Source organism: Thunnus thynnus, chromosome 1, assembly GCF_963924715.1.
Source record: "Thunnus thynnus chromosome 1, fThuThy2.1, whole genome shotgun sequence".
In the NCBI taxonomy this organism is placed as follows: domain Eukaryota; kingdom Metazoa; phylum Chordata; class Actinopteri; order Scombriformes; family Scombridae; genus Thunnus; species Thunnus thynnus.
Window position 1 is genome coordinate 40,510,286 of NC_089517.1, and position 27,500 is coordinate 40,537,785.

The 27,500-nt window shown below is 39.7% G+C and overlaps 1 protein-coding gene across 6 annotated transcripts in view; it reads left to right on the plus strand.

Moving 5' to 3' along the window:
- The window catches only part of adamts17 (ADAM metallopeptidase with thrombospondin type 1 motif, 17), a 417,430-nt gene that overhangs the window by 16,454 nt on the left and 373,476 nt on the right, over positions 1–27,500 (plus strand). For all 6 annotated transcript variants that reach the window (XM_067598186.1, XM_067598185.1, XM_067598187.1 and 3 more), the window contains exon 3: positions 21,809–21,968. In XM_067598186.1, the coding sequence (XP_067454287.1) occupies positions 21,809–21,968 (160 nt within the window). The remainder of the gene's footprint in view (positions 1–21,808; positions 21,969–27,500) is intronic.

Here is a 27,500-nt window from a genome sequence, read left to right on the forward strand (position 1 = left end):
TTAAATTCACTCATCAACAGGCTTTATCTCCATTGCTTAACATGTACATAAATACAAAACAACAATTAGTGATTTTTGGTGGTACTTGCCACCACCCCCACCATCATTTTGCTTTTTTATATAGAAATAAAACCCATTTAGTTCATTATCACGTATCAGCTCCCGTGTTCATCAAATAAAAAAACACTAATTTGTTAAATACTAAGAATGTTATCAATACTTAGTCAGATGACGGATAATATAGTTATAAACTGAAAGTGTCTGCTCCATGACCATTTGCAGCAACAGCAGAGTCGCAGCACAGAGTAGCAGAGCAAGACGTCTGTCTTCCCTCCTGCTCTCTGGTGTAAACACACCAGCGACCAGCTGCTCTTATGTCTCAATGCTTGTTTTTGACAGGGACAAACAAGACACGGGAGCTCAGCTTGGGTCTTGAGGAGTAGTAGCATGTATTCACCAACAATTAGCCTAAACTGTACACACACTGTACTGTTCACAGCTGCTAACTTCATACTATCTGCTCTAGTCGCTGCAGTCTCACCGTCACACATACGCTCTCTCTCTCGACCACATACTCGCTAGCTATTCCTTGAAGGAGTTACACTACTTGTATAACACATATTAGTTTAGAAAACATCTTAAAATACTTTTGCACAAAGGGTTAAAAAAAGAGAAAATGGCTCAGTCGGCTGGAAAATAGTAAAAACTAAAATTCTGAAGCCAGGGCTTCAGTTTGAAAGTCTTATAAAACAGAAAGCGTGAATTTATGCAGTAGCAGCCATGGGATCAAAAAATGTGGTTTTAATGGCTTTCAATGAGACCTAAAAGGGCCCTAACATGCTGATAGTTAGTATTGTCTCTACACAGTGTATTATAGACTTACTGTAGGATCTGGGGTTGGATTTCCAAAATTGGATAAAAAATACACACCTTTGCCAAAAATCATGGCTACAACATCATCACAGCCAAAATAAGGAATCCCTCAATGCTTAGGCCCGGTGGGGGGTCAACTCAGGCCAGGTGGGCCGCCAGGCTTGCAATACACTGGTGGAAACCCTGGTATTCCTTTTTAAAGGATATGGCTAGCAATTTTCTATATATTTGTCAGTGTTGACAATATCCTTTTAAGTATGGATTAAACAAATAAGATAAAACTTCCATGCTCCATGTTAAGTCAAGTCAAGTCAATTTTATTTGTATAGTACCTTTCATACACAATGGTAGTTCAAGGTGCTTACCATCAGCGTGACAGCAACAGCAAGATAAAATCATTTTAAACACACAATATGTAATTTCAGCTGCTAGGGGTCTCTCAATCAAAACAATAACAAAAGACGGAGTGTGAAGTAGCATGGGATCATGGGATTTGTTGTCTTCATCGTTAAACAACCAGCTTTTTCAGGTAAGGATTACTCCAATATTCATCGTTCAGGATGTTTTTACCAGGACCTGAATTATCCGCAGAGGTCTCCACCTCTCCAAAACAAAGCAACCTGGTGATTAAAACAGGTAAAAACATTTAATAAAGCAGTTTCACATTAAAAAAATTCTCTGACGCTGTTCAGCAGGCACAGGACATCCATTAGGGGCTGCTAGCCGAGCTGCTGCTGACATTTGCTCAGCTTGTTTCTCTGCTAATTTATGATCCAGATGTCTGATGACTAAAATCCTTCATCTGGTTGAAAGATATAGTTAAAAACTAGCATGGTCTAAAAAATGTATCATAAAAATCTGGCCTAAAACTGAATAAAAATCAATTTATAACAGTTTCTGTTGAACAACCACAATGCTGATGTATGCATATACTCTTTAGACGTAGGTAGACACCATTGTGGCAGACAGCCACAACGCCAATGTATTATCTTGTAGGTGTATACTCTTTGATAGACGCAATTGTAGTGGACAAACACAATGCCAATGCATGCATCTTGTGTGTGTATACTCTTTGGTTGAGGGGTATGACACTATTGACAGGTGACCAAATGGAACGGACCGTTACCTTGATTCAAATTACAGATTTCTCTGGGTTTGAAAATTGTTGGAAACATTTGGGATAATGTAAGTACAACTCAACAAAATATATAACATAGGTCTAGTTTGTCTGTTTTTAGAGATTTTAATGTGGAATAAGTATATATTATAGCTTTAAAACAAAGTTTAAAAAATAAAGAAATACAGCAAACCAAAACACATACTCTACTCTAGTCATGACTTGAGGAAACAAAGGTTTTAAGTTTTAATGTGGAAACAGTAGTGACTGATTTTGGGTAATCTGGAAGTTTGTTCCTGAGAGCAAGACCAAAGTAACTAAAAGCTTCCTCTGAAGACCTGGATCTTCATGACATGAGGGGTCTGGTTGGACACTAGTTAGTGAACAGGCTAGTAATACTGGGAAGCCAGACCATTAAGTGCTTTATAGACTATCAACAGAATCTGCCTTTGAGGACCAACTGCTAGTATTTCCATCTAATTATTATTCAGCTGTAAAACATTTCAGCATTCAGTCATTGATATTGTCAATATAGTTTACCGGCTTGCTTATGGGACATATTATCAGAGGACAGACAAACATACAACTGTGTGTCATCATTTATATAGGTGATAGAATATAATGGATATAATATAAATAATATATTTTTTTGTCCAGTAACAAAAAGTATATAGTCACAAACTACAGAAAATAGCTTTAGGTTTCTTGTGTAACCCTGGCTCTCAGAGTAGTGCGAGTGAAGTAACATAATGTTCTACCTCAGAAACAAGGCAATGCTTCTATCTGCTGATAAATGTTGTTGTTAAGTGCACTAAAACTTTATTTTTATTAGTTAATTTATTTTTCATTCATACCCCCCCTTTTTTTTTTTTACAAAGTTGAATTTTTTGATCACCTAACGACATTTATTTAGTTAGTACAGACAGGCAGAGTGCAACTCTCTCTACTTAAGCAAACCAAGACAATGCAGTCAATAATAATAATAATTAGTGTTAATGTTAAATAAATGTTCATTAAAGTTAAGCAATTTTGTGTCTCATTTGTTGTTATCATTATTATTATTATTATTATTATTGTTATTAAAATGTAGTATTTTATCAGATGCAAAAAAACAACATGAAATTGGCATTATATATCAACTATCAGCCGCCTTCCTCTCTAAAATTGGCATCGATCATTGAAAAAATATCGGTCAACCACTATATGTAATTGTAAAATAAAATACAGTAACTTTATGTTATTGTGTATTGGATCACAGCACCAGACATTTTTCCAGTAAAATTAGATTACAGTTATTCAAGTAATGCTGTAAACTTTCAAGCCACACTTTTACATTTCAATAAATGAATACAGAACCAACTCCTTAAGTGACAATTATATATTGTTAACTGTTGAACAGGAACAAATATATTTACTTTATTCTTTAATTGTGCGCAGGGATTTTGCATACCATGTTTACAGAAATCTAATGGCCTTCTTCCATATGGCAGAAATGCCAACACTGAATAGAGAACTGCTGCAATTGTATCTGTGATGCACAGTGCAAATGGTTTTCCCTCAAACAGGACAGCGGAACAAAATAAGTTGTTTACCCTTAATGACACATGTGCACTGGTTTGCACAAACTGTAGTAAAAGAGCCTGTTGCCTGCAGCTCTTCATCTATCAGCTCACTGTGGCCGTTTCCTCTTTTACCAATCCTCCTTTGCAATATTTAAATTCTGCTGACAAAACAGCACAAACTATTTTGCTGTGTAGACCAGTATTTACTGACCAATAGCGCAGTCAGTTTTGAATTTCCTGTACATGCTTCATAATAAAGCCACACAGTGGTTCACCAGTGAGAAGCTTTTGATGCGAAATAGCAACAGCAGAAAATGTTTGGACTGCATGGGCATCAACTAGAGGTCTTCATGGGTCCAACCCAAAATGGACCTATGGAAAACTGAACCGAACCCGACATGCATAAATTCATTTTCAAAAAAAAGGTACTCTACCTGAGAGGGACCCGAGCACAGCCAGAACTGATCTGAACAGACCTGAACAGAACAGACCCGAGATCTTAAATGCGGTTGACCCAAACGGAGAAAGAATAAAAAACACCATCAGCAGCCTGATGTACTATCAATTAATGCAATCAATTTTTGTCAAGTATTTGCATAAAACAGAAGCAAATAACTGATGTTCCAGTTGGTTTTACTTCCTTGTTCTCTTTTTCCTTTAACTTCTTCACAGTTCACATTCTACTCTCATCCAAAACACACCGTTTTCTCCCACAGTGATTGTGACATATTACATGATCAGAGCTGATACCACCCCACACTTGGGTCCGTTCGGGTCCACTCGGGTATTAGTGACACTGACATGCAGACCCGAGACCCGTTTGACCCAGTCAAACTCGGGTCTTAGGTCAGGTCTTGATACCTTAGAACCAAATGGACCTTGGAAGACCTCTAGCATCAACTTAACACAGTAAATAAGAATGTTTTCTTTTCAGTGTTTCCAATTCTTATAATTTCTGAAAACATTCTACCATGTCCCCTCTAGCTATAAAAGACTAGCTATAAAAGTGCAACTTTCTGTCCTCTGAAATCATTCTGTTACTCACAAGGTCAACAAAGTTTTCAAATGTGTATATTACAAATGTTATAATGACATTAAAAATCCAGTATGTAAAAAGTCTGTTTAAGCAAATACTCAAAAAATAGTAAAAAAAAATCAAGTCACTGAACTTGACAATATACTAGACACTAATTTCCTTGAAACAAAACACTCTTGGGTAATCTAAACATGGATATTCAACCGTGGGGGGAGCTATCTTTTGTATGGTGACACCGTGGTCAAGCACAAATGTTCAACATTCAGTTCCAATGACGGCACAAGTTCCTCTTTGAGAGGCCAATAAGTAATCAAGTGCAGCATGATTTTGTAAAGTCATCATTCATACAGCAGTTATCTCTTGTGAGAGCATGGACATGCCTTTTGCTTTTTTGATTTTATTAGTATTCCAGAATATGGTGAGCTTACTGACACAGAGCGAGTCTGAGATTGATCCAGAGCAGAGGGATAGTTTTACAGTGGGCTGAGGGGCAGTGATCAGACTGTATGCAAATACAGTTGTGGGTAAAGGAATTGTAATCAGATCAAAGAGAGGAAGGGAGGAGGCATTTGCATTCAGGCCTTGACAGTGTGACACAGACAAGATCAAAGGTCAACTTAACAGAGGGGAGGAAGGGACTCCCGGTCTTAATCAATCAGGGGGTACGGGTATTGTAAGGATCACAATTATCACTGCCAGAGAGCAGCCTGTTACATGTTGAACAAACACATGCACATGAATAAAAACCTGCATTCTGTATTTATACTGTGTACTGTGTTCTGCTCAGAGGCAAAGGGCTTGTTTCTACTGGCAGAATGCGTTTCTATTATTTATTATTAGGGACTGAGCCCAAAAGGCAGAGGACTACTGTAAAACCCTATTGTTTTTCGTGTGTTTGTTTGTTTGTTTCTTTCTTTCTTTATTATTATGCCACTTCAGATGTAAATTTGACTCACCAAATTTGGCACGCACATCAGGTCTGGTGAAAAATTTGGTAATGGTGTTGGCTTCAAACTTTAATAGATAACTTATGACACTGTGCTGAAAAAAAGTTGTTAAAAACTTTGTAATAACTCGAATGGTTTGGATTTAATAAGCCCTCAGAGTTGCAGTGCCACATTACCCTTACAATGTAAAACAATAGGGAGGCATGAACTTTATGTCAAACAGTGGCTTCTGACGACTAAACTATAAGTCTGACCACTTTCAAACCTGTATCAATGGATTTGCCACAAAATTTCCTACTAAAATATGATTTTTAAAGTAAGATTTGGCCAAAGTAATGGGATTTATGAGGAGATTTCACAAGAAGTGTTCTCAAAAATCCTCCTCTCCAACTGCTCCTGGTGATGTCACTCCCTCAGTGCTGTGAAACATTCCGCAATACACACTCATTATAAAATCACAGGAGGAGCAAGAAAAGACTTTAAAACTCAAACTCTAATATCTCAAAAACAGTAAAAGATAGAAAAAACATGTAAATTCAAGATTTGTAGGTCAAAGTCTCGTAACTCATTTAAAGTTCAATTGAAGTCTGTATCTAAAATTATGTGGAAGCAGTAAATGTCCAAAAAGATATGGATTCGCTCACACTCTCCATTCAAATATATGAGTATTTTTCTGTGTCCAGCAGCAGTTACTTATGGTCTCTACACACCTGACAGTACACATGTCAATCAAACTTTCAAAATAAAAGCACACCATACTTGTAAGAAATATCCCTCACTTTTAAAAAGCAAATTGATCTGATCCCGACGGGCCAGAGTGCGAGGTCCCGAACAACGCTGCTTGCCCCAAAGGGGCAAAGACCCTCTTGTATCTGTTCTGTTTCTTTCTTTCTTTCTTTCTTTCTTTCTTTCTTTCTTTCTTTCTTTCTTTCTTTCTTTATTAATCCGCCACTTCAACCCTAAATTTGACCCCCTAAACATGCTCACCAAACTTGGCAAGCACATCAGGTCGGGTGAAAAATTTGATAAAATGTAAAAATTATCCCCAAAGTGCCAAAATGCGCTCTATAGCGCCACCTATGTCACTAAAATGGCCTCCATAGCCCGTAGGAATGTCGTTCAAGATCAAACCAAAACTCAATTATTCGTCTCATCAAGACCTACAAATCATACACTGACACCCCTGACCTAAATCCAACAGGAAGTCCACAATTCATCCACGAAAGTATGACTTTGTGCCAATTTTGGACCTTGAATAAACGCTATCTTCTCCTAGGGCGTTAATGGTATTGGCTTCAAACTTCTACATGACTTATCACACTGTGCTGACCAAAAGTTATTAAAAACTTTGTAATAACTCGAATGGTTTAGATTTTGTAAGCCCCGAAAGTTGGAGTGCCACATCTTACAATGTAAACCAATGGGGAGGCAATCTCTGGGCATGGACTTTGTGCCAAACTGGGGTGTCTGACGTCTAAACTATAAGTCTAACCACTTTCAAACCTGTATCAATGGATTCGCATTGAAAATTCCTACTAAAATATGATTTTTAATGTAAGATTTGGCCATAGTCATGGGATTTATGAAGATATTTCCACTAGAAGACTGTTCTGAAATCCTTCTCTCCAGCTGAGAGGGAGAGAGAGGGAAGAAAGTGGGGGGATGGGTGTCACGGTTAAACGGAGCCCATTTTTGAAGGATACAGCAGAAAGGTCTATATACATACAGTATATTATATACAAACTTTGTATGAAGTTTGATGTTATTATCATTTATTTTACAATAATTATTGTATTATATGTATAATTCAGTAGTGGGGATGACCTATGAGGGGAAGGGAAAACATGGAGTGAGAGTGACAGTTTAGTGATAAAGTGCTGCAGAAAAATAAAATCGAAACTAAAATTTGTAGTTATGTACCGCAGTTTTTCCTTTATTAGGGCCCAAGCACGTAATGGTTCGGTCACACTCTCCATTCAAATATATGAGTATTTTTCTGTGTCCAGCTGCAGTTACTTATTGTCTCTACACATCTGACAGCAGTGTTCAATGCTTACTTTTTTGTCAAGGAGTACATGTGTTCCTAAATGAAAAAAATTAGGAGCACACTGAAAAATGTTCGAGTAACTGTTTATTAAAGACAACAATTTATCACATACATATTTAAATGCTTTGTGTGTGTTTGTATATAAATCAAAATTTATGTTTTCTTTAGGGGTGCTTGATTATGGCAAAAAGCATAATCACAATTATTTTTGCTCAATATTGACATCACGGTTATTTAACACGATTACTTTTTGACTATCATTTTTGGTGATTGCCGATATATGCACATATTTTTTCCCACTTGGCTGATGAAACTATTACACATGCAAGCATAGATTGTATGATTAATATAGATACATAACATAACATAGATTGTGATGATCAAAAAAGACAATAAATGAGGGAAGAACTCAGAAAGACTAGAGTTCCAGAGCTCAGCATTAAAACTTTAATGAACCTGCCAAGTGGGTGGAGTAGCACTTTTGGGGTTTTTTTGAGTTTATTAGACAGACAGGATTGATTTGTAGGATTTAATATTTGGACTACAGTCCGAAGCAGAGGGTGGCGGTAATGTGCCTAATATGCTATAATTTAGCTATCGTTGAAGCGTGTGGCCGTGGCGTGGCATTGAGTTTTGATGTTTCGCCATGACAGAGGAAATTGCTATAACTTTTGTGCAAATGCTCCAGTCTGCCCCAAACTTTGCATGTTTGATAAGAGTCCCGGCCTGAACACGTTCACATGACATTATTCCATGAGTGATGCAAACTGGCTGAATAGCGCCCCCTACAAAATTGCAGCAAAGGAGCCCCAGCAGCAGGCAAAACAGTGGACAAAGGAAGTGATGTTTATCTCCTTCTTGCACTGTCTGAAAACAGCCCAGGTCTGAAGACATCTACATGCCTGTGACAGAAGCCCTTCGACTGCGCTGCGGCCCGACATGCGCAAAGGCACGAAGGCCCGTTCAACGCAGCTTTAATTTGTGTCTGTATTTATTAGGGCTTAAGCACAATGTTCCCTGGCACTGAAAGTGCCAGGAACCTATTGTTTTTGTAGAGATTATTATTTTAGTATACTACGCCATGCTCTAAAGCTCATGAAAATTTGCACACACATTAGAAAATTGCAAAGTTCTGTAGTGACTGGGCTCGGGCATGGCCAACAGGCTCCATAGCGACCCCCAAAGGTAGGGCCATGTTGCGACAAAGTTGCTTCGATGTTCATGAAATTCAGTGGGATCATGGCTGTCATCATTCTGGCCATAATACATATTTTTTGGATTTTTTTGCCAGACAGGAAGTTAGCCATTCTTAATTTTGTCCATCAGTTTTCATTTTACGAACATGTTTGAGGTCTTTAAGATGCTTGAAAACTCATGGAAGTTTGCATCTATGTTTGATCTAGTAAGTATTTCGATTAGTATCACAATTGAACTCAGGAAACTTTGCACATGCAGCAAAAGTGATGTAACTTGATATCTGATATGGGTCTTGGGTTTGGGTGTGGCAAAATGGCTCGAGGACGCACCTTAGAAAATTTCAAATTCAAAGCCCCCATCTTTATATTTGATGTAGATGTACGAAATTTGGTAGGTAGATGTACTATCTCCAGACTTAAAAAAAGCCTCTTGGAGCCATACCCTAAGTCAAACAGGAAGATTGTCAGGTGTTGTATTTTAACCCTAACCCTGCGCTAGAGAAGTTAAAACTGTGGGAATGAGACCTGTTCTCTGTTTTCTGGTCTAAAAATATCTGTGCTGTCCAGTCAGCTTGATCAAATGGCACACTGGTGAGATCTGTAAAAAGCTTTAAAAGCCCTCACCTTGGACATAAATTGTGCCAAAAGTATGAAAGATATCACAACACAATCTGAGAACTGAAAACCCAAAGTTTTGTGAACAGTTTAAAGTTGAAATGGGATCTGTAGGATAAGGGACGTCTGAGCAGTTGATTCTCAAAGTGATAAAGGTTCCAATTCAGTTGACAGGTTCCAAGACAGTTCCTCTCAATAGACTGCCATTATACATTTTGATATTTAAAAATTCATATAGAATCAGAGGAACATATCACAATTGAGAAAAAAACAAGCACACATCTCCTGAATGAGCTGCATAGATTTACATTTGAATGGTTTTTATAGCACAAAGTATGCAGCTGTTGAAATGGGCCAATAAACGTACAGAATGTGGAATAATAACTAGAAAAGTCTCTAAAGAGCACTGGCATGGATGTCTTCATATTTATCTAATAGGATACAGTATGTTAAAGTTGGTGACACACTGTCCAGTAACATGAAGTGCACAATGGCTGTTCCACAAGGGTCAGTGTTAGGCCCCCTATTATTTAGCCTATATATTAATGATCTCCCTCGACAGTGTCATGATGTAGAACTACAAATGTATGCAGATGACACTGTTGTGTACACACAAGCAAAAACAGCCGAGTTAGCTGCTGCTAACAATTGCATTGGAAAAGATCACACATTGGTTTGATCAATCATGTCTGAGTCTAAATGTAAACAAGACAAAAGGTATGTTTTTCTCTAAAACTATGGTACAACCTCCTAACGCTGATATTTTCATCAAAAGTGAAAAAAATTACATAGTTACTGCTTTTAAATATCCTGGTGTGACACTGGATCCAAATTTGAACTTTAAGAAACATGTTAAAAATGGTTAAAACCATAAAGTACAACATAGCAAATTTTAGACATATTAGAAACTCTCTCTCTTTGGATGCAGCCAAGATATTTATGCATGCTATGATTCTTTCCCATATATCTTATTGCATCACATGTTGGGGTCAGGCTGGAGAAATAGTCATAAAACCTCTTGAGTCCCCTAACTCTAAGAACTCTGGACAAAAAGCCAGTGTGTTTCCATTACTGTAGGGTACTGGAGACATACAATTTACTGAACTTTGAGAATTTTAGATTATTCTCAAATTTGTGCCTAATTTATAAAATTTTAAATGGTCTGACCCCTCCTCCACTGTGTTCCTTTGTGCACACTCACTCAGTTCTATTAGATCCTCCAGAATATCCTCTATACAAGATTGTACCATGCCATTTTGTTGCACTGCATTTGACAGTCAGCTTTCTCTGTAAAAACCACAACTCAGTGGAATGTCCTACCTGATGATATGAAGAACTGTAGTTCAATCAATACATTCAAGGCCAAATTAAAAAATCTACTAAAGATCAATTAGCTGTGTGACCACTGAGTCTAAACTTCATCTATGGTCTTCTCATTAGCGCAGGTAGTCTTGCTTTTAATTTGACAAGTTTACATTATTAATTTCTAATTGACATTGTTGGTGTAGGTGGTGTGCTGTTGTGCATAGCTTTGTATTTTGTATGGTGTGTTCTGTGTACTTTTTGCTTTGTACTGTTCATTGTTGTGCTGTTGTATGTTTTGATTGTGGGGGACTGGGGATGTAAATTAGCTTTGAGCTAACTCTGGTGCAGTGCATCTTTTATGTTAAAAACTATACACTGTCCCAATAAAAAATGCAATGTAAAGGCTTGATGAAGATGACAATGTAAAATGCAATTTCTGTAGAAATAGTGTATGATTGCTTAAAACTGATTTTAGATTTCGTTACTGGAAGCTGAATACTATTGAAAAATCTACCAAGAGTAAAATCACCCACAGGTGGAATTGAACCTACACCCTCATGTTTGTAAGTCAGATCTGCCATGCACCGTGACACAACAATGCCAGGTCAGATTTTGGTGTTAAGACTTTCAATTGCATGAAGTATATGGGTTGCAATTTTTCAGACAGAAAGTTTTCTTGACTATTATGTGCATGTCTGTATGCATGCCAGTATCTGATGTTGTTTTTGTATGAATATTTTTTTTTGTGTTTTTGAGATGAAGACAAATTTGAATTGTAAATGAAACCTTAAGGTTTGAGGTGATCAATAGTTTAAAACTGAGAAAAAGAGGTTTTATCACAAGGACTGTGTTTTGCAGTCTCAATCAGCAGATTGACAGCACCTGTGTGCGTCTGCATTGTTTCACCTTCAACTCAACTGAGTTCTGCCCTAAGCAGGATTTGAACTCACAGTCACTGGATCTGTTTGGTGTTGATAGACCAAGTAAAACCGGAGATATGCCAATATAAAAATCATATTTACTCATGCGTAACAGCATGCGAGAAAGAATGGGAAAGACGCTACATTTATTCGGGAGAGGGAGGCAAGAGAAAAGCAAGAGAGAAAGATCTTCATATTTACAAGTGCGTGAAAGCATGCAAGATGGGATGGGGCAGACTTTATTTTATATCTTCATATTTACAAGTGTGTAAAAGCATGCAAGAAAAGAGAAGTGAAAGAGAGAGAGTGGGAGCAAGGAGCGAAGAGAGAAAGAGCGCAACAGAGAGACATGAGAGGATAGTAAGATAAGTTTCAGAAGATTTGGAGTTGGAAAAATGAAACAAACGCTTAACATAAGCCAAGCTATAAACTTGTTTTTCCAAGAAGAAGAGGCTGATGACACCTCATTGTCAGACTTGGAGAGTGATGCCGGCAAGGATGAAATTTCCGATCTGTCTTTTTTCATCCACAACGATGGGTAAGACAAACTTCTTATGAAAATATATTGCTTTTGTTTATTGCTCTTTGTGTAAACTTCATAAACTCTCTTTTTATATGTGTATAGGTAGTTTTTGTTTGATGTTGGTAGACCACGCAAAAACGGAGATAGGATGATATAAATCTGATATAAAAGTCATATTTATGCGTGCTGTATATCTTCATATTTATACATCCATAAAAGCATGCAAGATGGGAGGGGGCAGCTGAACACAGATTCAGCACATTCACCAATGGACCTTTTCCAATTATATTTCTCCCCAGACACAATGAGGACACTCTGCAAAAATACTAACAAATATGCAGTAAGAAACAAGGAAATGGGCAAGAAATACAAATGGGTTGACCTTAACACTGAGGAACTCTACCATTTCCTTGGTCTCCTCATTTATACAGTGTTGGTGTCGCTTCCAAATCTCCAAGACTACTGGAAACACAACCACATTTTGTCTGTGCCATTTCCAGCCACTGTCATGACAAGAGACAGACTCAGGGCAATACTGTGGAACATCCACCTCAGTGATCCAGAGGAGGATGTTGAAAATGAAAGGAAGAAGGGAACACCAGGGTATGACAAGCTGTTCAGACTCAAGCCTCTAGTTGAAGAAATTCGCACTGCCTGCCAGGCTCATTACCACCCAAGGAGGGAACTGGCAGTTGATGAGAGGATGGTTGCAACGAAGGCCAAAACTGGCATGACACAGTACATGAAGAACAAACCAACGAAATGGGGGATCAAACTTTTTGTGTTGGCTGAGTCAAGTAATGGCTACACAATCAACTTTAATGTGTATCACGGCAAATCACACACACTAGGTGTGCATGGACTGTCATATGATGCTGTCATGGACCTCATTCAGCTAGCATTCAGATATCTTGGAACCGGATACCATATTTATATGGTCAATTTCTATACCAGTGCCAAACTGCTAATCGACTTGGCCAGCATGCAATTTGGAGCCTGTGGCACATACAGGGACAACAGGGAAGGGTGTCCCAGTGGGAGAGAGAATGCCCTCAACAGGAAGTCAAGCAGAGGCAGTGTGAGATGGATCAGAGGACCCCCTCGTCTTCGTGAAGTGGATGGACACACGGAAGGTGGCAGTGTGCTCCACAATCCATCTAGCAATTTCTGGGGAGGTGGGCCAGAGAAGAGTGAAGGGTGGAGATGGACACTGGGCAGTGAGAGACATTCCCTGCCCCACCCCCATCATTGCCTACAATAAGTACATGGGTGGGGTTGATCTATCTGACCAGCTGATCCAATATTATTCCACCCACCACAAAACTGCTCGCTGGTATCGCACCTTGTTCTTGCATTTTGTGGATATTGCCATGACAAATGCCTACACCTTGTTCTGTGACATCAGCAAAACACAACAGGCACAGCACATGGTGCACAAGAACTTCCTTGTTGAACTGGTGTACCAGCTGTGTGGAGTGGACAAGACAGGAGCTGCCATCAACAGGAGAGCTGACCATGTTCCTGTTGCCATTGCCACAGCTATGGATGCCAGTCAGAAAGCCACACAAGGCCACAGGACCTGCCAGCTCTACCTACAAGTGGGAAAAAAAGGAACCTCACCCCCTGGAAATGTAAGGCCTGTGATGTAGCCCTCTGTGTCAAGACTCTGCCCCCTGCTTTCTCACAGTGCAGATGCTTTCCTGCTTGCTCTCGCCTCTGCTTACATTTTTCTGCTGATATTCTTGTTTTTCTTCTGTGATACATGAGCAGCGGCTCCTGGATAATTATAAATCACTGGGACTAATCATTTTTTTTGTTTCTATTAGCTATATTTCAACATTTTTATGACCTCCTCAGTACGACATGAGTGAAGCCTACCAGCAGCATAAGACTTTACTGCAGTGACTGGAAACATGGCACTTAGCTTCTACAGAAGATTACAGTGCTGGAAACCAAAACTCACCAATTAGAAGTGAAAGTGGAAGGGAATGGACTATGTGGGAATGACACCACATTACCATGGATTCAAAACAGTGGACAAGAGCATGCTAACACATGGCTAATAAGCACCACCAAGATTACCAAGAAACAGGAGGGCTGTGAACCAGATAGTAAATCTACAAGTGGTAGTCCTCCCTGGAACTCTCTTGGAGCAAAGCCTAAGAGTAAATCATTTCCTGGGAAATTGGAAGGATGAGTAATAGGCAGAGCCCAGCGCCCTGAGATTTGTGACGCGACTGGATGGCCTGCACTGTCATCCAGGCAGGGTGCTCTTCAACCCCTGTTCTTAGTTGTTGGGGAGGTTTGATATTAGTTCTCCCTTTCGCAGCTGTCCACGGCTGTGTCCTACTGAGTGTGCAACTGGAGAACAGATTTGCTCCACTGCTGCAGGCCCCTTGATCTCCGTCTGATGACATGGATAACCTCTCATCTTCACACAGCAGGGTAAGAACTGAGAGTAAATCTGAAAATAAGAGGCTGCAGGGAAAACTAACGACTGGGCCTCTCTGATTTTGGGTGACTGTGCTATAAAAGATTTAAGAAGCATGTGCAGTAAAAACACCAAAATACTCTGCTTTCCCAAGGACATGGTCTCTGACATGACTGAGAGAATCCTCCATATCATGGCTGCACATCCCAATGTGAAAAACATCATACTGCACATAGGGACCAATGATGTTGTGAAACAACAGTCTGGGGTGCTGAAATGAGACTTTAGTGATCTGTTGAACACAGTCAGCTCTCTGAATGCTGAGGTGTTTATCAGTGGCCCTCTACCGCCAGTCAGAGAACGAGTCGCAAGATTCAGCAGATTGTTGGCACTGAATACATGGCTTTCAACTGCTGTCCATTCACTGCACTTCATTGACAATTTCAACTTTTTCTGGGATCGCAGACATCTTTTTAAGGCAGATGGACTTTTCCCAAACAAGTCAGGAGTAAAATTGTTTATCTCTAATTTATTTCACTTCCTACGTCACCCATCTGCTCCCTCTGCTAAGGTCAAGAGACAAGAGGAATCAAAACACAAGGAAGACATAACAAAACATGGCAGAAACCTTGAAAGAGAGCCACCTCAGCCTCCGCCTGAAGAGAGCTTTAAACATGACCATCATCAGAGTCAAGAGGAGGAGTCTCCACCCCCATCACCAACATCCACCTTTGAGGATTCACCCCCTTCACCCCCCAAACCCTATCCAGGTCACTCTCTTCTCCAGTCACCCTTTCTCCCTCCTCCCCCCTCTTGGAGTTCACTGACCAGATGAAGGAGCTGGTCACTGCAGGGACCAAACTTACATCCCGCCCTGCTCCCATTTTCTCTCCCCTAAACCCCCCTTGGCGTCCACTTCCACCGATGGCCTGCCCCCTCCCCCCCTCCACGACGGCTGCAGAATCATCCTCTCTCTCCCCAGCCTGATAAAAGCACAGCACATCCAGTTATTTGTCTACAAAATACAAGTACTAACTGATATGTGCTGGGTCCAGGCTGCAAGGCTAATGGCACTCATGTCTCTTCCCAGGAAAAACTGGGGCCCAGTGTGCTGGTAGCTTGCTCAATTCCTGTCTTAATAGGTAACAGGAAAAGAATGGTGAATCTGTTAAGAAACAGGAAGCACTCCACTGGTTCTGCATATTTATCAAATTTAGCATCCATTCCTCGTCAGCTACAGCTTGTCTAAAAAACTGGGTAGATAAGATTTTTAACACATTAAATTTAGCTTTATTAAATGTTAGGTTGTTGTCAGGAAAAACATTTTTAATCAATGGTTTTATCATCGAGTACAATCTTGAGTTTAAGTTTTTAACTGAAACTTGGTTAGACCAAGATAACAAAGCAGCTGTTCTTATCCCAACTTCAGTTTTATGAGTGAAGCTAGAGTGCATAAGAAAGGGGGTGGAGTTGCCATTTTGTTTAATGATTCCCTCCAATGCAAACAGATGTGTTATGGAAACTTTGATTCTTTTTAATATGTGGCTCTTCAGTTGAATTCCTCCACTTAAGCTATATTTCTAAATATCTACAGGTCACCTAAATACTGTGCTACCTTTTTTGATGTCTTTGCTGAACTGTTGTCCATTGTCTGTATTGACTTTGACTATATAGTTATTGTAGGTGATTTTAACATCCATGTTGATAACCCCCAGGACAGAGGGACTAAAGAACTGTGTTATGTTCTTGATAACTATGGACTGACCCAGCATGTGACGGAGCCCACACACAGGCACACTCTGGACTTAATCTCTAAGGGTCTGAACATTTCTAAGGTTGTGGTGACTGATGTTGCTCTCTCTGATCATTCCTGTGTTTTCTTTGAGAGTGTTATCTCCATGCACACAAATGTTCAAACAGAGGTAATCACAAATCGGTATATCACTGAAAACACCAGTGAAATATTTATTCAGACTTTCTCTTCCTCACTAAGACCAAGAAAGTGGATCATATAACTCTAGTTCTCAGATCTTTACACCGACTTCCTGTCCGTCAAAGAATTGATTTTAAAATACTGCTGTTGATTTATAAAGCACTGAATGGTTTAGGACCAAAATACATTTCTGATCTGCTGCTACATTATGAACCATCTAGACCTCTCAGGTCATCTGGGACAGGTCTGCTTTCTGTCTCCAGATTAAAAACTAAACATGGAGAAGCAGTGTTCAGTTTTTATGCTCCACATATCTGGAACAAACTCCCAGAAAACTGCAGGTCTGCTGCAACTCTCAGTTCTTTTACATCACAGCTGAAGACTTTTCTGTTTGTTGCTGCCTTTTATTAAACCAAATTTGAGGGTTAATATTTTACACTGCACTGTAACTTTTATTTTCTTGTTTTATCTGTCTTATTTCCTTTTGGCTTCTTTTTATTTCCAAATTTTTCAAACACTTTTTAATTGTTTTTATGTCTTTTTACTTGTGTTGCTTTTATATTCTGTTTTGATGCCTTTTATGCTCTATGTAAAGCACTTTGAATTGCCTTGTTGAAATCTGCTATACAAATAAACTTGCCTTGCCTTGTGTCATTGTTGACAGAAACTGTTTCAAGGAGTGGCACAGATTAAAAAGCAACAATAACAACAAAAAAACACCTATGGTCACACTTGCTTTTTGTTGTAAATAGTTGTATATAGTTTGATTTTACCTCAGTGTTAACTTTACATGTTATATTTGCATTATTTGGGAACCCCTCACACTCTGGGAATGCAAGGCCTGTCATATAGTTCTGAGTCTAATTGTTTACATCAACTGTTTTGAAGAGTGGGACAGCTAAAAAGAAACACCTATGGCCACACTTGCTTTTTGTTGTTAACAGTTGTATATAGTTTGATTTTATCTCGGTCTTACTATTATATGTTCACATTTGCAACCTGTGTTATCATTTGCAACCTTAAAAATGTTTCCTTGAACATGTTTGTGTTTTTTATAGTAATAATAGTACAATTTTCAAATCGGATTTTATGTATTTTTTGTGTTTTTTGGGTCCAGTGTGTTTATATAGTATGTGAAAGTGAAAAAATAATTGTCAGGTCATATGGTATAGGCGATGTTGTGCTGAAAAAAAAGATACCAAACATTGGCATGGTAAACATTTTTTAATGTGATATATAAAGGCAAATTCAAAAGAATACAAAAATGGCCAAAATAGCCCAAGGGTTAAGGAGCACTCAATATGCATTGAATTATTTTATATGAGAAACATCTAAAGCAACTTTGTATATGAGAGCAATATGAAGAGGAGAGATGTTTGATTGGGTTCAAGTCAGGGCTCTGGCTGGGCTGCTCAAGGAAATTCAGAGTTGTCCCTAAGCCACTCCTGTGTTGTCTTGGCAGTGTTTTAATAGGGGTGTGCCCAAATACAAATATGTTATTTGGCAAAGCACAAATAGTGTTTTTCTTTCCGAATATTTGTTTCATACAAATATATTTAAAATGATTTGTTCACAAGACGAAAAAAAAAAACATGTCAAATACCAGCGCGCAGATCGGTTACATCATTATCTCAGTCTCTGTCCTCTGCTCCACTGTTATGTCTATCTGCAGGTCTCAACAAGGGGAGTCACATCCACCTGCTACATGACGCACATTTCCTAATTTGGACATCACTCCTGGAGTTGGAGTATTCCCCAGAGATAAAGCTGAGCTACTGACACACACGAAATGCTCCCAAGGGAACACTTCTTGAACACTTACTGTAACAATTAAATTTTCTAAAATTAAAAATGTAATAAAAACAACAACAGGATTTTTAAGCCTCTTTCCACTTTTATTCGAATACAAACACAAATAATTTTGCTGCCACAACAAATACAGATACAAATACAAATACCGGGCCCTCTGCACATCCCTAGTGCTTAGGGTCATTGTCCTGCTGGAAGGTGAACCTTGATATCAGTGGCCTTTATCTCCTTCTTTGGCCAGTTTATTATACCAGGGGGGTATCTGATGACTGGCAGGGCATACGTGTCTGTATCTTGTTCCTCCTTCTTCCCATTCAGCCAACTTTTCAGGACCTGCCTTACTCTGTGTAGGTATTTGGCTGTGGCTGACTTCCTTGCAGCCTCCTCAAGGTTCCCATTTGCCTGCGGGATCCCAAGGTATTTGTAGCTGTCCTGAACATCTGCAATGCTGCCTTCTGGTAGCTCAACCCCCTTGGTCCTGATCATCTTCCCTCTCTTCGATACCATCTGACCACACTTATCTAGTCCGAATGACATACCGATGTCGTTGCTGTAGATCCTGGTGAGGTGGATCAGTGAGTCCATGTCTCGCTCATTCCTGGCATACAGCTTGATGTCATCCATGTAGAGGAGGTGACTGATGGTTGTTCCACTTCAGAACCAGTACCCCTAGCCACTCTTTGAGATGATCTGGCTGAGGGGGTTCAGGCCTATGCAGAACAGCAGCGGGGATAGTGCATCACCTTGGTATATACCGCACTTGATGGTAACTTGTGCAATTGGCTTTGAGTTGGCCTCCAGAGTCGTTTTCCACAGCCCCATTGAGTTCTTGATGAAGGCTCTTAGTGTCCTGTTGATGTTGTACATTTCCAAGCATTCCAGTATCCATGTGTGTGGCATTGAGTCATAGGCCCTCTTGTAGTCAATCGAGGCGGTGCACAGGTTGGTCTGCCTGGTCTTGCAGTCTTGGGTAACTGCTCTATCAACCAGTAACTGGTGCTTAGCACCCCTGGTATTACTACCAGTTCCTTTCTGGGCCCTGCTCACGTATTGGGCCATGTACCTATTCATCTTAGCCGCTATGATGCCTTACAGGAGCTTCCATGTTGTACAGAGGCAGGATATTGGCCGGTAGTTGGATGGGATTGTGCCCTTCTGGGGGTCCTTCATGATCAGGACTGTCCGCCCTTGGGTTAACCACTCTGGGTGCATCCCATCAATCAGCAGCTGGTTCATTTGTGCTGCCAGGCGTTCATAGAGTGCAGTCAGTTTGTTTAGCCAGTAGGTGTGGATCATGTCCGGGCCCAGTGCTGTCCAGCTTTTCATACCTGACACTCATTCTTGGATGTCTGCCATTGTAACGGTTACTGGATCTTGTTCTGGGAGATTGCTTTGGTCTGCTCTTAGATCCACTAGCCACTGAGCATTGGTGTTATGTGATGCCTCCTTCTCCCATATGCTCTTCCAGTATTGTTCAGTCTCAGCCCTGGGAGGATCTGTTCTCGTGTTATTACCTTGCCACTGAGAGTACACTTTGGATGGTTCAGTGGAGAACATCCTATTTATTCTCCTGGCTTCTGCTTCTCCTGTGTATCTCTTCAGGCGGGTAGCCAGAGCTGTGAGCCTTTGCTTGGCAGTCTCCAGTGCCTCCGGTGTAGACAGCTTGTTGTACTTCCTGGGTATCCCTTTCGTCCCCACACCTTTCTGTAGCTCTGAGAGTTAACTAACTTCTCTCTGTGTTGCCTTGATCTTGGCCTCCAGCCTCCTTCTCCATGGAGGGTAATGTTCTTTGTGGGTCATGGTGTTCATCTTGTAGCCAAGCATCTCTAGGATCACTGTTGCTGTCTACAAACATCTTCTTCAAGATTGGTGATATTTCTATTGGCATTCTGGAGCAGCTGGCAGTCCTCACATGGCATAGTGCTTGGTTTTTGGTTAATAGCAGTTTGTGAGTACATACATACTTTACTGTATGCTCCAAAATGTTGTATTATTCCTTTCAATAATTCAGCAGTTTACATAGCATTTTGACAACCATGATTATAGAAAGCATGATAGCCAATTTAATTCAGTCATTTGTTTTCACAATGTGCTATTTGCTAGATTGATATACGGTATGTACTGTATGATCTTTGTGGCTGAACAACCCATGACTTCACTGTGTCCTCCCATAAACCAAGCATATGTTGCCAGTTACATTAATACTCTGTATGTGTATATCATTCTCTAGAAATGTCTGTGTTTTCAGCTATCAGAAGTAATGTGTCTAAGTCAGTGTTCATTCACATCTAGTCAGTCTGGGCCTCTCATATCTATCTGCCAGTCTGTTGTTGCTCAGTAAACATTCGAAATTTGTTTCATAATTGATTTTTTTGAGTGTCAACCCACTGCCTCTGTTGATATTTTTCCTTAACCTCAGGTCATGGTGATTGTCTTCAACAAAAGGTGGCTGGATGTTTCCATAGGAGCCATCTTTTGTCCCAGCTGTTAAGGTGCTGTGAAGTGATTTTCACAGATGCGTCAGATGTAGCAGAGGCATGTTCTCTGCTTTCATCTGATTCTTGGATGGAAAACAAAAATCAAACAAAAATCTGAAGCACAAGGTTGCTGTGTTGTATTTGATACACTATGGGTAAAATATTGGTGTGTTAATGCTTATGATCATTATCTCACATTTTCCATTAGTGCCCTCCTGCTGTTAGTTTGCATAGCATATAAAGTGTAGAGCTATGCTGCCCTTCAATTCTATCATACTGTCTATCATCTTGATCTTGATCTTTGTTGTCAATGTGTTTCTGGGTTAGGGCTGCTCAGCTGTAATGCAAACTACATATCAACATGTGAGAAGGATTTTTATAGCAAAAAGCCTAACGGACACTTACAAAACTGTGTTTTGATGATATTGTGCTCATGCTTGCACACTGCAAATGCATCACATTGTACAACATAAATGATGCTATTCATAGTTTATAAAAAATACAACAAAATGTAGTGCAACAGTTCCAAGGACATCTCAGAAAAGACCAAATGCCCTGTAATAATTTCTTACAAGTACAAAAGGAATTTTAAGTGCCATACAATGCACTTTGTGTATACTATAAACAATGGAATCGGGATGGAAAACCTTTCATGAACTGACTGATGAGAGAATCATTGTTGTGTTCAATTAGTGATAATAATAAGAAAACAATGTAGACTGTTGCTTTTCTGGCCTCCTTTTGGAGCATTGTATACCATTATTTGTGGGTAAACAGTGGAGAAATGACTGGAAATAAAGGGAGAGAGAGATGACAATAAATGTCTTTGGGTTCAATCAGAGTCATGTGGCTAATGGTTGGTGCTTTAAATCCCTATTACTTAAATCATGTTGTTGCTGCTGGTTACATTATATTTACATTAAATACTCTCCATTCACCATATACTAGCTATTAATGTTAGCCATTCCCCATGGAGCTCACTACAGTTTCATCCTGTATTTCTCTGTTTGGTCACAGAGTGGGCTTGTCCTGATCGGGGAGGACAGCATGTTCATCCAGCCACTGGTTGAAAACGATCCATCACAGTCATTCTCTGGACTTAAACACCGGCTGCTGCGACACCGTCGCTCCGCCAAGAGCAGCTCTGACCAGTCCAACTACTGTGGGACTTTAAAAGGTGAGTGACAGGGGGAGCGAGACTGGATGGCATGGGATATGGGATTATGGTCACACTGATATCAAGGTTTACTGATGCCACTTACAATGAGATGTTTACCACATAACATATGATGGATGTGATGCACAGTGCTACTTTTCAAGGTGTAAATAATTATTTCAAAGTTAAATGAGGTGTGAAGTGTTCAAACATACAGTCCCTGATCCTGTTGTGTTCAGTAGCAGCTATGTTTCCTCTCAGCTAAATGAAGGCTTTTTTTTTTAATCCACACAAGCATCTGTCAATAATCAAAGAGTAAAGAAGGTTTGAGACCCACAAAAGAATATCATAGTACACTTCATCATTCAGCAAGCTCAGTAACAGCATTGTGCTCATTAAGTTAATAGCTGAGATTGGGGAACGCAGTGACATCACTAAAGGAAATCATACAGATCAAGAAACACGAGCAGTCAGATGATCAGACAGGTTGGAAACAAACATCCAGGTTGTACTTACTGTTCTTGTGCACACAGTTATTCTTTGCAATGAGGGACTGTCTGTTTATGTCTGACCTCCAAAAAGGCTCTTATATTCACCTAACCGATGAGAGTTTCAGTGCTGATGTGCAGTGTTTTGAAACTGATCAGCCAACACCTTGTTGAATTCGGGAACAAGTTGTTGAACTTTTCTATCTTGTTACACTCCTGAAAATGGTTCTCACAGTTTTGAAAGTAGTACTTTGCAAGTACAAATAGGATTTTTATGCTTGAATCGTTTTGGCAGAGAAATTGCTTCATACATGTGGGTCAAATTACAGCGGATAAGACTGGTGTGATTTTTTTTTTTTTTTTTTTTTAAGAATATGGGGAATGTTCCTTGCGCTCACCTCAAAAACCCTGAAAAAGCTCACAGTGAGCTGTGTGAATGAACTACTGTCTACCTCTCCACCCTACCAGCTGAAATGGGCCCATTGAACATCCCAGCGAAGCACTGCTAATAAATCATAGGTTTCACAGCAGCATTTACTGTTATCTGCTATCCTTTGATGTTCATTCAGCTCCAGTGTGTTGTAAGAGAGGCTGTGTGGAATACAGATGTTTCTTTATTTAATATGTATCTCCTTTCTGCTAAATTCTTGTTGGAACCTGCTAAGCCTCTTGCTGTTAATACTATCAAACACAGAGTAAACCCCTCTTTCTGCTCTGTTACATTAGTAATGTGCACATTTTCCTAACCCCTGGCATATCTTTGCCAAGATTATACTTTTTTGTAGTAAGAGGAATTCACAGTGAGGATTTTTTTGTCAAGGCAAAGCAAAGTGGGTCTTGAAGTATGGCAGTTTTTGTAGTGTGGAACATAACTGGGCACAAGATCCAGTCAAAAGTATTACAGACGAGCTGGAAATTGTCATGTAAAAGTTTAAATAGTTGCAGATTGAAGTTTTAGTTGTCCAAACATTTCTCTGAGCAGAGCACTGTTCTGGAGGCAGAACCATTCAGTGAAGTCAAAGAGCCACATAACACAGCTAGAGACCTGAATTAAAAGTATTTGCTGCAGGTCTGCTTGCTTTAGTAACTTCTCAGTAAATAACTGTTTTAGACTCTCTCTGAGGCACAGCTGTCATACATTCATTACATTTGATGCAAGTCAAAATGTAAACGTGATATTAGCTTTCATTGACCCCATTTCCACCTGGTTTGATCTGTATCTGAGCATCTTATTTAGATAAAAAAACATATTAATTGAAGCGTAAATGCACACAGAACATGTTGCCACAACTTTGTGGTTGGACCTCAGTCATATGTAAATCCAATCTATACAGATTGGCCATATTTTTAGGAAGAATATCCACCCAACATGCTGAAATGGCACCTATCTCCTCCTGCTATTTGTAAAGACTTTTGCCACAAGAGACACTGGATGGGAGAGCCAAATCAGCTGAGCACGATTGTCTTTTACACCCAGTGGGCCAAAAGGAGACCACTGCCTTGCCTGCAGCTGTGCAGGAGAGGAAACATTGAAAGCAGTACGACAGGATGCGGAAGTGGGGCAGGCGTGACGGAGTGCAAGCTAGGCTAACTGCTAACCCATACAAACTGGCAGTTCCAACAATTATGCTGCCTAATGTTCATTCTCTGGACAGCAAACTGGATTATATAACCTCCCCATCAGTGCTGGTCACTCGTTGACATGCACCAGCTGTCAACATCAAACGGAGACATGCAGTTTCTCTCTTAAATGCACTGTGCTGCTAACTGTTCTTTTTGTCTCCTGGGATTTATATGTTTTTATCATTTTTAAGGGAATTTTTAGATATACAGCTTTATCCTTTCTGTTGTTGTTGCACTGCTGTGGGATGGGAGGAACAGCATTTTATTTTTTGTGTATGAAAGTACACAAGAAAATGACGATAAACTAAATCTTGAATCTTGAATGTTAACCTATGTAGCAAGGCTATTGAAAGGTAGCCTACAGATGTCTTCAGCTGTCTCCCTTTGTCACGTGACCCTCACCTTGTAAGTTGTAGTGCTTCCTCCAGAGTAGGGGAGAACGGGGTAACATGAGCCGCTTTTTACATTCGATGATTTTACTGCAAAATGAAAGTGTATTTGTTTCAAATAATAGTTACTATATATACCTCAGGTTGTTGTGTACCCATGGAAATTAAAACAAGTTATCTAATTATTATGGTTTTAGAACAATGAGCCATCAAAAAAAGTTAGTCCAATGGCACAACTTACCCCAAGGTAGGGGTAAAATGAGCATGGAGATGGGGTAAATAGTGCTACCATTATATACTGATATAAAAATTACACAAAATCAAACAAATTAATTATAAAATTAAAAATAATTTTGAACTTTATTAATGCCATCAATTTAACTGTACAAAAACTTGTACTTTTAAGTAAAATCATATGTTTGTGTCTTGTTGTTCAACATGTTACCGAAACACTTTCAGTAAAGATTAAACTGTGATCTTTGCGTGTTAGTTACAGAAAGAATGTGTGTGTAAATGTGCTTTTGTGTATACAGACAGGTGACAAATTAAAGGAAAAACTGGTACAGGTCTGAATGCTTGACCCCTACAGTGTGGGTGTCTAGGGGCTCTGTTATGCTGTGGGGGGCATTTTGCTGGCATGGTTTGGGTCCACTAGTCCCCTTAGAGGGAAGGGTCACTGCAAATCAATACAAAGTTGTTCTGAGTGATCACCTTTATCCTGTGATGAAACATTTCTATCCTGATGGGAGTGGTCTCCTCCAGGATGACAATGCCCAGATCCGTAGGGCATGAGGGGTCACGGAATGGTTTGATGAGTATGAAAATGATATGACTCATATGCTATGGCCTTCACAGTCACCAGATTTCATCCCAACTGAACACCTATGGCAGATTTTGGACTGAGGTGTCAGACAGCGCTCTCCACCACCACCATCAAAACACCAAATGAGGAAATATCTTTTTGAAGAATAGTGTTCATCCCTCCAGAAGAGTTCAGAGACTTGTAGAATCAATGCCAAAGTGTATTGAAGCTGTTCGGGCAGCATTTGGTGGCCCAACACCTTACTGAGACACTTTATGTCGGCTTTTCCTTTAATTTGTCTGTATGTACAGCATGTTTGTTTGTGGCTTAAATTTAACATTAGTCAACAATTAGGTATTTATTCATCAACATTGTAGCACTTGTAACAGGGATCAGACATGAACACTGTCTCTAGCCTCTAGAATATCAGAAAATAGTTTTGGGGGTAAATTGAGCCATTGACTCAACTTGCCCCAACATCACTGGCACGTTTTACCCCACTACCTCCACTTTGACAAAACTGTTTCACACAGTGGCTCAGATCCACAATTATGCTAAGTTTATGACCTTGTTTTGTAGCTTACACTGACTTAAATTAACATCTGGCTCTGTTTACCCTGTTCTCCCCTATCCCGCATCGCTTGCCTTGATCTGAGCCTGTTGTCTGTGTTGACACATACATGTGGCTGTACTTTACTTGTTCTAATGACTACACAGCACAATGTCAGATCTTTATTTCTTGAAAAGCATATTTCCTGACATGAACAGGATAAAGAACATGGTATTATTTGTTCCGTTTCACAGAGGATGTGGAAGATGTGACAGAAGAAAACAGTAGAACTTGTTTTGCTATAAACCTCTATGAAGATAAAGTCATCAAGTTAAATGCTTCATAAATAATTACCATATTGGTTTGAATTTTTTTTCCTGTAAATATGTCTGAAAAAATGGAGTCATCTTATGTACGGGATCTAGACTTTTAAATTTCAATATACATTCACAACAACAGATGGTGCAAAAAATTTGTAAAAAAAAGTGCTCCCCCCTGAGCTACTGTCCCTCACAACCATCCCACAGTGCTGGGGGGCCTGAAAGATGGAGAGACACAGTGATGGAACAAAGTGGCTCAAAAGTTAACCAACAACTGAGTAACAGTAACATAATGAGTGTTGTCATCAACTCGACTACTCCACTGTCTATTCTCTGCTCTGCTGAGGTTCATATGTGTGTGGAGCGGCAGTCCCGGCCACGGTGAAACAGAAGAGAGGGGAGAGACTCAGTGCGACCATAAATGACAGCAAAACACAATAGAGTCTCACACTGAGTTGAAACAAGTGCACATAAATTTGGTAAATAACGTAAATAAACATGCCCTACTGCATTTTGTTGTCATTTATGGCTGTGCTGAGTCTCTCTTCACTCCTCTGTTTCACTGCGGGTGGGGCTGAGCGCTGTGTGTGTGCTCCACGGAGCAGAGCAGACACAGTGAACCAGTTGAAGTACTCGAATTGACGACAACTAACTACACTCGTTACGTTACTGTAGTGCAATAAAAGTGTTGGATTAAAATACTCTTATTTGCTTTTTACTCACATGTTGTAAATCTTTTTCCAAAAATGAGTCTTGAAAAAGGGGGGGTTGTCTTATAATCAGGGTCGTCTTATATTTGGGTCAATATGGTAGTTTTAAGTCAATTGTCATTAATTATAGTCCTTTATATACATTCACAAGTGCATTTACATTTTAGAGATACAAATTTAGTTCTAACATATACATGTAAAGACACCAGAAACAAGACCCTCTCTCTCTGCTTATGTGCCCAGTGGACATTGACACATCGGCTAAAATGGCAGCAGATCATCACTCATTCATAACTGTGAGTGTGAAGCAAAGAGAAATGACAAATCACTGTCAAACCTCTCTTTTGGGCAGAAAGACATGGTTAAACAAACTGTCCAGCTGCAGAACTGGTGACTCTGTCCTGTGGTGTCATTCTGTTTGCTAGCAGACAGTTCAAACTGCTCTGACTTTCTGCACATTCTCCCTGCGCACAGTCATTAACCACAGTAGCATGACGTTGAGAACTGAGCTGCACCCCCAAAGTTACTTAACACCACCCAGGCGAAAGACCACCAGCACTTTTGACAATCTATGTAAATAAATTCTTTACATATGCTCTTAACTGGGACATACGCAATAATTGAAACCTCCTCTTTAGAAGGAAAAAAGGAAAACCTGCAGGGCTGTGTGT